Here is an 11,315-nt window from a genome sequence, read left to right on the forward strand (position 1 = left end):
ACACCCCGGAGCCGGAAGACCGGGGAGCGGCTCTAGTCCTGCCGCGCCCTCCCCCCACCTCATCGTCCTTCCCCGGCTGCCCCAGGCTGCCCCTGGGGGTGGCAGCAGAGACCCCATCGGGTCCCTGGCACAGAGCGACACCCCGCCCGAGGCTCCTGGCCTCCCGCCGGTCACCGGCCAGCACCCGCCCTCCAGGCCGGGGCCTGGGAGGGGCTCAGCACAGGTCACGCACGGAGCGGGCGGCCAGGCCCACACCTGCCGTGTGTCACCCTGGGAGGCACTGAGGGGGGGCTCCTCAGCGGAGACCCGAGGGCGCTGTCAGGTGGCTGAGCCCAGAGCGGGCAGCTGGGCCCCCTGGGCCTGGTGGGCTGAGCCCGGCGGCAGCCGCGGGGGACCCGAGGGCCGGCGTGGGAGGCAGCCGGTTAATCATTTGCAGGCGGCCTTGACCCCAGCTGCCCCGGCCGCTCTGCTCCCCACTCCTGCCGCCCCTCACGCCAACTCCGGAGGAGCCATGGGGCGCTGGGCCTGGGCCCCCAGCCCCTGCCCCCCACCCGCACTGTCCCTGCTGCTGCTGCTGCTGCTCCTGGGGCCCCCCGGGGCCCAGGCCCAGGCCAACAGGGTGAGCACGGGCCCCACCGCTCCGCCCGGTGAAAGCTGGCCTGTGGGGAGGGTGTGCTGGGCCGGCCCAGTGGTGGGGGGGAGCCTGGGAATCCAACTTACTGGGCCCCCACTCTGGGGGAACAGCTTGCCCCCCACCCTAGCCTAGGCCTAGTGGGGCCTGAGTGTTGGAGGTGGGTGGGGTGGGGCCTCTGAGGGCCTCCCAGCTGCCCCAGCCCCAGGGTGGCCCCCGGGGGTGGGGTGCCCTGCCCCGCAGACCCCAAGCCAGCTCTGTCTGGCCTGTTGGTCTCGGCGGGAGGTGGGTGGCACGGGCCCTGCGGAAGCCTCAGGGTGTTGGTGTCCCCGGGTCGCCACTCCGAGACTTGAGGGCCCAATTATGGAGCCTGAGGCCCCGGGCTGAGCCAGCCCCCCGCAGGGCTGGGGCGCAAGGGGGCCAGGCCCACACTGATGCCGTCCCAGCCCTCTCGGCTCCCCCCAGAACCGCACGGAGCCCCGAGAACCTACGGCCACGGTGACCGCTGGGAGCCCCACGATTCCTGTGACCTCGGCGGCCCCCACGACCTCACCGGTGGGCACTCCAGAGTCAGAGGATCCCCAGGGTGGGGGGCTCACCTCCCCACCCGGCGTGGCTCCCTCCAGCAGCAGCCCTGGGGGCCCAGGTTGGTCAGGGGGACTTCCTGGAGGAGGAGGCAGGCTGCACCTGGGGGGGCGGGGGGGGCCGAGCCTTGGGGTGGGGGGCGGGGTCAGTGTGGGAGCCCGTGACGCTGGCTGCCCCCCAGCAGTGCTCACGGAGGACGGGCAGCCCTGCCGCTTCCCCTTCCGCCATGGCGGCCGCCTGCTGCACTCCTGCACGTCGGAGGGGAGCGCCCACAGGAAGTGGTGGGTCCCGGCCGGCCAGGCCTCCCCCTCCACCCCGGGGTCCCTTCCACCCCCCTTCTCCAGAGGGATCGGGCCTCTGCGGGTGGAGCGAGCGAGGAAACGGGTGAACGGTGGGGGCGGGGTGTGCGTGGGGCCGAGAGAGTTGGCGGGGCCCCCACGTCACTGCGCACCCCACCCACAGGTGCGCCACGACTCACAACTACGACCGGGACCGGGCCTGGGGCTACTGCGCCCAGGCCTCCGAGCCCCGGGAGGGCCCAGGTGGGTGCCTGGGGTTTGGGAGGCCTGAGCCCGGGCTGGGTGGGGGGGTGGGCATCAAGGTCCACGTGCCGGTGGGGGGTGGGCGCCACCGGGACAGAGCGGACCGGGGAGGGGCCCCTGCCTGCGGGGCCGGAGGGGTGCCGGGGTTGAGCCCACTGGAGGCCCGGGGGCCGGGAGGGGCAGCACAGGAGCCCTCAGCCCCAGGGCCCCTCCCAGGCAGGACCCTGCCCGCTCTGGGGGCCGCAGGGCTGCGTTGGCCATTGCTGAGACCGAGACCCCCCTGCCCAGCGTCTGGGTGTTGAGTGGGGCTGGGGGGCTGCACCTCTCCTGGGGCACCCGCACCCCCGGGACCTCAGTGGGTGCGTCTCTGGGGCAGTAGCCCCGACAGAGGCACGCAGCGAGGGGCGCAGAGCGGGGGGCAGACTGGCCGGGCCCTCAGCCCCTCCCCCTGCCTCCCGCACATCCCCAGCGGCCCCGGACCCCTGCGCCTCCAGCCCCTGCCTCAATGGCGGCTCCTGCGCCCGCACCCAGGACCCCAGGGCCTACCACTGCACCTGCACCCGGGCCTTCACCGGCCCGGACTGCGGCACTGGTGAGCGGGCCCCAGGAGGGCGGGGCCCTGTGGGGGTGCGGCGGGTGTGTGCAGAGAGCAGGGGCTCACTGCACGGCTCCCCAGAGAGATGCTTTGACGAGACCCGCCACGAGTACCTGGAGGCGGGCGACCGCTGGGCCCGGGCGCACCAGGGCCGCGTGGAGCGGTGCGAGTGTGTGGGGGGCCGCAGCCGGTGCGGGGACACACGCCACACAGGTAGACGGGGCCTTCCCGTGGGCGACCCCGTCCGTCCCCGGTTCCCACCCCGGGGAGGGGCTCGCCCAGGGTCACCCAGCCACGGGCACCTGGCCCCAGCCCCGCGCCCGGCCCCTCCGGGCCTGAGGCCTAGCTCCCGAGCCCTCCCGCAGCCTGCCCGAGCAGCCCGTGTCTGAACGGGGGCACCTGCCACCTGATTGTGGCCACTGGCACCACCGTCTGCGCCTGTCCCCCAGGCCACGCCGGGAGGCTCTGCGACATCGGTGAGTCGCCCGCCCTCTGAACCTCGCGGCTGGCCTCCCGGTGGGGGGGGGGGGCGGATGCAGCCTGGGGCCCAGGCTCACGGCCCACGGCCGCCCCCAGTGCCCACCCAGCGCTGCTTCACGGGCAACGGCACCGAATACCGCGGCGTGGCCAGCACGGCGGCCTCCGGCCTCAGCTGCCTGGCCTGGAACTCCGACCTGCTCTACCAGGAGCTGCACGTGGACTCGGTGGCGGCCGCGGCCCTGCTCGGGCTCGGCCCGCACGCCTACTGCCGGTCAGCATGGGCCCGGCCCTCCTGGGGCCACCTCACGCAGGGTGGCCAGGGTCTGTCCCAGGGAGAGGCCCCTGGCCCCTCCGCCCCGGGGGCCGCCCCAGGGAGAAGAGCTGGGCTGGGGCGCCCAAGGCCACCGTGTCCAGGGGCAGAGACAGTGGAAGGCTGCTCGGGGTGGGGGTGGGGGGCGTAAGGGGTCCCGCCCTGCCGGGTATCCCCCCCCCCTCCCTGTTTCCCCGCCCGAGGGGCAGCAGGCCACCTGCCCAGCCGCCTCTCTCCCCGCCCCAGGAACCCCGACAAGGACGAGCGGCCCTGGTGCTACGTGGTGAGAGAGCAGGCGCTCTCCTGGGAGTACTGCCGCCTGGCGGCCTGCGGTGCGGAGACTGGTGCGGGCGGGGCGGGGCAGGGTGGGATGGGGGGGGGCAGCCCCATGCCCACACCTGCCCTCCGCTCTCTGGAGGACCACTCCCTGTCTGAGGATGGGCAGCCTGAGGCTTCTGGGGCGGGGCGGGTCCAAGGCCACGCAGCGCGTTGGTGCAGGGGTCAGAGCAGGCAGCCAGCCGGTCCCCTGGTCCTTTGGGTGGCTCTTGCACACCTGAGCCGTGCGGGGAGGGCCCCCAAGAGAGGACAGTGCATCCGTGGGGCGAATAGCGCGGTGGGAAGCCCAGCAGGCGGCCCTGGAGTCTGACACTGGGGGCGGCAGCTCTGTGAGACCACCTCCCACGCCGGACCCTGCCCCCAGGGCTCCCTGACCACCCTGGGCTTGGCTCTGGGCCCAGGGGCTGCTGGGAGGGGCACGGACACCCGCGTCCTCCACCCACAGCTGAGGAGACCGAGGCCCGAGCCAGTCCTGCGTGCAGGAGCCCAGAGCTGGGCCGGGGCGCTGGGCCCTGCCCCAGAGGAGCTGCCTGGGTGGGGAGGGGGCTGCCGGGCCGGGGGCAGCTGATCCTCGGGGGCCTGAGGATGGCGGAAGGCGGGTGCAGCCGGGGCACCAGTGACCAGTGACGTGTGCCTCCAGGGTCCCTCACCAGAACCCTGGACTCACCCACCGTGAACCTGCTGGCGGTGCCCGAGGCCGCCCCTGCCGTCCCCGAGGCCGCCCCTGCCGGCCGCCAGGCCTGCGGCCGGCGGCACAAGAAGAGGAGCTTCCTCCGGCCTCGCATCGTCGGGGGCTCGTCGGCGCTACCCGGCTCCCACCCCTGGCTGGCCGCCATCTACATCGGGGACGGCTTCTGTGCGGGGAGCCTGGTCCACACCTGCTGGGTGGTGTCCGCCGCCCACTGCTTCTCCCACAGGTGAGCGAGCGGCTGGGGCCCCGGGGCGCCTGACCCCCGACCTCCCTCAAACCACCCCTGCGTCCACCCCGCTCCGTCCACGCCTGCATCCTCCACCCAGCCGGCTCGCCCGCCATCCACGCGTCCACATCTTTCCCCTGTCCTCCCCCCACCCGCCCGCCCACCTGTGTCCACCTGACAGCACCCACTGTCCTCACGTTGCCCCGCCTACCGGGGTGAACTCCCTCCTTCGGTCCCTCTGTTCCCCACTCCACGGAGCCCCTCTGACGCAGGTGGGACAGGCGCTCAGCCAGGTGCTGGGCTCGGAGGCTGCAGAGACCCGTCTGTCCTACGTCCCAGCCCCAGGCTCTCCGCTGTCAGAGCGGAGCTGGCCTGCGCGTGCGCAGGAGGGGTGATGGGCGGGGCCATTCCAAGTACGGAGCACCCGGGCCCCGCCCCCTTCCGAAGCCGGCCCGGTTGGCGCCCGGACTCTGAGGTCCTTGCAGCCACGGCCCCTGCAACCGCCGGGGTGGGGACTAGGCTTAGCTCGGAGTGCTGGGGCCTGGGGGTTCCGGGGGGAGAGGGCGGGCCCCACAGTGGCGGCTCAGGAATCAGGGCTGGGGAAGGCTGGGGGTGGGTGCCAAGGAGCCCCCGCCGGTCATCCCAGGGCCGCGCGCGGGGGGTGGGGCCGTGGGCGCGAGGCCTGCGCTTACCACTGTGTTCCCTCCGCCGGCCTGTGACATGGGACCCCAGCATGGAACTGGGGGGTTAAGGAGCTGGGGGAAGGGAGCAGGCATCTGCTCCCACATCCAGGGAGGGGTTGGGGGGGCCAAGCCTGTTGGGGGTCACAGGTCTGGGCCAGGCAGGGCTGGCTGACAGAACAGGACAGATGTGGGCAGGAAGGGGCAGCTCAGACTCCTGGCCCCGCAGGGAGCCTCACGGGGGGGGGGGGGGGGGGGGGGCGCTGCTCCTTAGCGATAGGGACCCCCCTCTGCCCTCAAGGCCCGGGGTTTCCAGCCAGCAGCCCGCCTGAGAGGCCACCCGTGGAGCCCCCAGCTCTGGCCCTGCCTGGGGGCAGAAGGGCGGAGCCCGAGTGGGAGCCCCCCCCATCAGACAGCAGATGGGAAAACAGAGGGACAGGTAGGGGACGGAGGGGCTGATCCAGGGGCCTGAACCTGTGCCCCGCAACAGCCCGGCACGGGGTTGCCCTCCTGGGCTGTCTGTGGGCTTCTTGGCCCCGTGGGGGGACAGCCAGCCTCAGGGGCAGGGCAGAGAGCCAGAGTCGCGCTGCCGCCAGCCCCACCCCCACCCCGCACAGCCCCCCCAGGGAAAGTGTCTCGGTGGTCCTGGGCCAGCACTTCTTCAACCTCACGACGGATGTGACACAGACATTTCAAATTGAGAAGTACATCCCGTACCCCCTGTACTCGGTGTTCAACCCCAGCGACCATGACCTCGGTGAGGCTGGGCTCCGGCCACGTGGGGGCGCTGCAGGGCCGGCGGTGTGCGCTCCCCGCTCCCGGCGGAGCGGGGGGGAGGGGGCGGGGGCGGGCCCCAGAGGATCCCGGGAGAGCCCTCACTCACACAGGAGTGTGAGGAGGGGACAGGAGGGGACAGGAGGGGCAGAGAGGGTGAGGACGGAGGGCAGGGAGGGGGTCCAGCGGGGGAAGCCCTGGGCGACCAGCATTTTGGGGCCTGGGCGGGCCTTCCTGCTCCCTCCTGGGTCTCCCAGGCGGTAGCCCCTTGTGCCGCGGGGCTGCACCCCAGGGTAAGTCAGGGCCGCGCTCTACCCACCCGGGGCCCCCACCGCAGGCTCACCTCTGGCCCCTCCCCCACCCAGTCCTGATCCGGCTGAAGAAGAAAGGGGACCGCTGCGCCGTGCGCTCCCAGTTCGTCCAGCCCATCTGCCTGCCCGAGCCCAGCAGCCCCTTCCCCGCCGGGCACAAGTGCCAGATCGCAGGCTGGGGCCACCAGGACGAGGGTGAGTGGCGCCGGGGGTGGGGGGCAGCAGGCCAGCGTGGGGCCCCCGGGAGCGGCGGGGGCCGGCCCACCCTGACGGCGGCGTCCCGCCCGCAGACGGGAGCGGGTACTCCAGCTACCTGCGGGAGGCGCTGGTGCCCCTGGTGGCCGACCACAAGTGCAGCAGCCCCGAGGTGTACGGGGCGGACCTCAGCCCCAACATGCTGTGCGCCGGCTACTTCGACTGCAAGTCCGACGCCTGCCAGGTGAGCTCAGCCTCAGACGCGCCGCCCCCGGGGGAGGGGCCTGACCTGCAGGGAGGGCAGAGGGCGCCCCACCACCCCGTCCCCCACCACTGCCGGGAGACCCCTCCTCACTCAGATGGGAGGCCACAGAGCCTGGCCTGTCCCAGCTGTCCCTCCAAGGCCAGCTGTCTGTGTGTCCCTGAAAGCCAAACAACCTTCTTCCCCCTCGGTCGTCCCCGTGGGCTCCGTCCCCCGGTCAGTACCTGCAGCTCACACTCCAGAGCGCCGCTGACGAGACCTCGTTCCATTGGGGTGGCGGGGGTTGGGGGGAGGGCTGCCGCTCCCCGTGTCACAGACATGGAGACTGGGGCCCAGGGAGGGACGGCCACTCCTCCTGGGTCGCACAGCGCGGGCGTGGGGAGGGCGTGGGCTGGGCGTGGGCTTGGCACTGGCCCCCTGCGGGAAGCCCAGGGTAGCTTCGTGGAGGAGGGGGTGTCTGCACTTGTCCTGAGGGGGGAACAGGAGTTCCCTGGGAGGCTCGGAGGGTGTGCCTGGTGGGCGTGCACCAGAGCACAGGGGCCACATGGGGCCGTGTGGGGGGTGGCCAGAGGAGCGCACTGCTGGTGTGGAGGGGGCCTGGGCAGGGCTTTCGGGGCCAGATGGCGGGTCAGGCCCTGTCACACCAGCCGGCCACTGGAGGACGTCCTGCCTGTGAGGCCCGGGGGACGTGGCCCACGTGCTCGCTGGGAAATAAAGACCTTTGCTACCTGCCCCCATGCTGGCAGGAAGCCCCCCTGGGGCCCAGGGGGGCCTTGGAGACACCTCTGGGGGCATCCTCGGGCTGGGGCGAGGGGGGCCCGGGTGGGAGCGGCGGGGGGCGGCGGAGAGCTATTTCCAGGGTGCGGGCGAGCTGAGCCCTGGTCGGCCCGGCACTGACGGGCAGCTCCGCGCAGGGGGACTCGGGCGGGCCCCTGGCCTGCGAGAAGAACGGGGTGGCCCACCTGTACGGCATCATCAGTTGGGGCGACGGCTGCGGGCGGCACAACAAGCCCGGTGTCTACACCCGCGTGGCCAACTACGTGGGCTGGATCAAGGACCGGATTTGGCCCCCCAGGCGGCCTGCGGACTCCTCCTGAGCACCCCAGGGTGGGGTGGGGGTGGGGCGTGCTATCTCCCTGCCACTCCCTACCACTCCCTGCCGCTGGCAATAAAGATGTTCCCAAGCGCACAGCCCACCCTGCCTGTCCCGCTGCCCCAGCCCGGCCCCCCCTCCCAGGCCCACCTGGGCCCGCACACACCGCCCTGGACGTGAGCCCCGTGAGCCGCCTGCCCCAGCTGCCGAGGGTCTGTTCTCGGGGTGGCCCACAGCGGTAGGGTGTCTGGGGCCAAGCCTTCCTTGCCTTCCTGCGAGAGCTGTGCTGAGTCACAGTGTGTGCCGGGTGTCTCCCGTTTGCCTCCCCAGATGTAGCGCCCCCCAGAGGCAGAGCTCACGGCTGCATCCGTTTTCTCCAGTGCCCACTGGGTTCCCATGGGGCCCATAGGAGCCCGGGGTGGGGGGAGTCCCTCAGCGTCTGTGGTCGAAGCCCCCCCGTCCGTCCACGGGGCTCCCGTTGGCGGCGGAGCAGCCAGGCACCCAGACCCCTTCGCTGTAGGTGCTGCTGCTCCCAAGACGTCGGAGCCGGCTCCACTGGGGCGGCTGGGCGGCCCGCCCCTTGGCCTCCGGTCTGGAGGAGGCGCCCACCCCTGTGGTCCCGCGGCCCAGGGCTGCAGAGTCCCTGGGCAGGGCAGGGTGGGGGCGTCAGCCTGCGAGGGCCCTGGCCATTGACACCTGCTTTATTGTTCTTACAAGCTTCTCAGACTCACCGTCTGTTCAGGGCTTTACACTCACGTTTCTGAGTGAGGCCGGCCTGTCGCTCTCCTTCCTGAGGTGTGAGGAGGGCGGTCCCCACGGCCACCCCGCCCAGCAGGGCCCCGGGAGCCACTGGGCACGGCGGGCGGGGGGGAGGCGGGGAGGGGGCACTCTGCACAGCACCGGCAGGGTCTGTTGTTTGGAGGCTCGGCACGGGTCCCTGTGAAGTTCCTGGGCCCGTGGTTCCTTCAGAGGATGACACTTCCCCCCTGACGGATGTCTGAATCGTCACAGACCGGGACGAGGGTCCCAGTTCTTCCTGAGCCCGTGACAGGAAGTGGCGCCTTCAGGAATCTGAGTTGTCACGCTTCCGTGACATTCACGTGTCCTCCTGTCGCTCACTCCATCCCAGCGTCTCTGCTTACCCTCCGCTGTGGAGGCCGAGGGGGGTGCCGTGTGCTGCCGGGGCGTGTGCGGCCCCGGGCTCCAGCCTGCGGGCTGGGTGCTGGTCCTGCTCAGCCCGGGTGTTCGCTGGTGCCCTTTCCGTGGGGACACGGGGCCTGGCCCGCGAGGCCGTCGCCCGACCCAGGCAGTCGGTGTTGGCACGCTCTTCCCATGTGGCAGATGACCTCAAAGCTCAGGGGCGGCAAACCGCAGCCGTGTATGCAGCTCACAGTGGTGGGCTGGCAACCTGGACTTGGGCTGGGCCGGCTCCTCCACCCGCCGGGTGGTCAGTGGGCCCCAGGCTGTCCTGTGCCTGGGGGCCGGCTGGCCGAGGGCTGGGGCCGTGGGGGGACCGGCGAGCCTGCCCAGGCTCATCCACACGGTGGAGGCCGGGCTCCGACATCTGAGAGATCGAGTGCCCGTGAGCATCGGCGAAGCCAAATCCCAAGGCAGTGAGACTCCACCTTTCACTTTCACGGACGGGTGTCCCGGCACGGTTGCAGGGCTGTGGGTGCCGGGGTGGGGGGTGTCTGCCACACTCGGTCCGGGTCAGCGCAGGCCGCCAGGGCCGGAGAGCACAGACCGGGGCCCCAGCCGCAGGCATGCATGCCTCTCCGCTCCCGAGGCTGACGTCCAGGGTGGAGGGGCCCGCGGGGTGGCTTCCGGTCAGAGGCTCACAGAGGGCGCCTTCCCGCTGTGTCCCCCCCGTGGCCGTCCGCTGCTGCCTCTCCCCTACTGGTGAGGCCGGGTCCCGTGGGATTAGGGCTCTGCCCTTTGACCCCAAGTAGCCTTAATCATGTCCTCAAAGACCCCTCTCCACACACAGTCACACGGGGGCCACTGTTTCAGCGTCTGAATTTTGGAGGGGACACCGTGTGGCTGGGCCGTCACTTCCAACCACACGCCCCCCGCCGCGGGTAGACACAGACCGGCACGGCCCCAGGGGTGTCAGGCGGCACGTGCCTTCCCCCGGCCGCACTGCGTGCCTGGAGATACTGGCTGGGCAGCTCGCCCGGCCCCAGCTGACCTCGTGTGCAGCCACAGGCATTCTGGAAGACCCTCCCCCGGGCCCCTGGTGGTGCCGCCAGGCTGGGAGCGGAAGCTGAGCTTCCAGGGCGTGTGGGAGGTGAGTGGCAGGTGCCGTGCCTGGCGCCAGGTCCTGCAGCTGCGGGGAGACGGTGTCCCGTGGCCTTGAGTCTGGCAGCGGCGACAGTGTCCCTTGGCCGTGCAGTCGGTCAGTGGAGCAGCTGTGGCCCACCGCTCCTCGGGAGGTGGCAGCCGTGCCCCCGGCTGCGGAGTCCAGCCGTGCGGCCATGCAGGGCTGACCCTCTTCCAGCAAATCCCTCCCCGCGTCAGTGGCCAGGGCGTGTTTCTGCCGCTGGCAAGCAGCGCCTCTGGCCGTAACGGTTCGGGAGACCGCCGCAGCTCCGGCTGCGGCGCCAAAGGAGCAGGGAAGGACGGCAGCCAGACAACAGACACTGGTCCATCCCTCACGGCCCCGGAGGCCGCAGTCAGGGTCGGGGTCTGGGCCGGGTTCCCTCCCCGGTGTGCCGACAGCCGCCTTCTCTCCGCGTCCTCACTCACGCGTCTCTCCTCAAAAGGTCGCTGATCCCGTCGTGGGGGCTCCGCCCTCGTGGTCTGACCACCCCCCAAAGGCCCCGCCTCCTGCCCCCTCACACGAAGGGTTGGGTTTCACCATGTGCATGGGGGTGGGGGTGGGCAACACTGGGTCTGGAGCAGGAGCCCACCCAGCGGGCGTCCGCAGTGGGGGCCAGGTGGGGAAGCTCCCCCTGCCTCTCAGCAGCCCCGGCGGCCGTCGGGGGAGGGGAGCTGTCCCTCCGCACTGCAGCCTAGCCTTTCCGGGGCCCGTGCGGGAGGGGGTGCAGCTGCCGGGCGTGGCGGGAGCCTGGGCCAGGGCCAGGCCTCAGGAATGCAGCAGGCATCCTTCCTCCTGGCAGCAGCGGCCAGGCACCAGGCGCCTGGGTGGTGGATAGGGTGGGCGGGCTGGAGGCCACCGCCCCCAGCTGCCACCCAGCCTCGTGCCGGCTGCCCCTAGGGCCTGCACGTGCGGGCAGCATGAATGGGCCCCTGCGGCTGGGCAGCCGCTCCGGGGAGGCAGCTGGGGGCTGCACAGGTGACGCAGGGCGGGAGGCCGTGCGCGGGGCACGGAGCTGCTTCCCGGCTGGGCGTGACCCTGCTCTGCACTAGGCCCGGGCAGGACATCCCAGGGCGTCGGGACCAAGCCCGTGGCCCGCCAGGGGCCTGCCCTCTCCAATCCCCCAGGGACCGTGGGCAGGCGGGGCGGGTGGACCTGGCTCTCTGCATCCAGCGCGGGGGCTGCTGAGCTGGGACTCTGGCCCGGGTGCCAGATCTCACCGCCCTGGAGGTGAGATCTGGCACCCGAGGCTCCGAGTGCCACTCCCCTCCTCCGAGAGTGGCAGGC

General features: G+C 72.3%; 2 protein-coding genes across 2 annotated transcripts in view; both read left to right on the forward strand.

Annotated features, from left to right (window-relative positions):
• The window catches only part of RGS12 (regulator of G protein signaling 12), a 74,773-nt gene extending 67,694 nt beyond the window's left edge, over positions 1-7,079 (forward strand). Inside the window, exon 18 of the mRNA XM_036018286.1 lies at positions 7,069-7,079. The gene's annotated coding sequence lies outside the window, so the exon portion shown is untranslated. The remainder of the gene's footprint in view (positions 1-7,068) is intronic.
• HGFAC (HGF activator) lies at positions 271-7,803 on the forward strand. Its single transcript, XM_028503843.2, has 14 exons — positions 271-619; positions 1,097-1,277; positions 1,401-1,497; positions 1,679-1,758; positions 2,228-2,350; positions 2,435-2,566; positions 2,719-2,829; positions 2,930-3,104; positions 3,390-3,475; positions 4,120-4,396; positions 5,694-5,833; positions 6,216-6,356; positions 6,452-6,600; positions 7,533-7,803. The coding sequence occupies exons 1-14, from the start codon at positions 512-514 to the stop codon at positions 7,713-7,715; spliced, it is 1,983 nt and encodes a 660-aa protein (XP_028359644.1). The 5' UTR covers positions 271-511; the 3' UTR covers positions 7,716-7,803.
• Positions 7,804-11,315: the final 3,512 nt, after the last annotated feature.

Source organism: Phyllostomus discolor, chromosome 1 (genome assembly GCF_004126475.2).
Source record: "Phyllostomus discolor isolate MPI-MPIP mPhyDis1 chromosome 1, mPhyDis1.pri.v3, whole genome shotgun sequence".
Lineage (NCBI taxonomy): Eukaryota > Metazoa > Chordata > Mammalia > Chiroptera > Phyllostomidae > Phyllostomus > Phyllostomus discolor.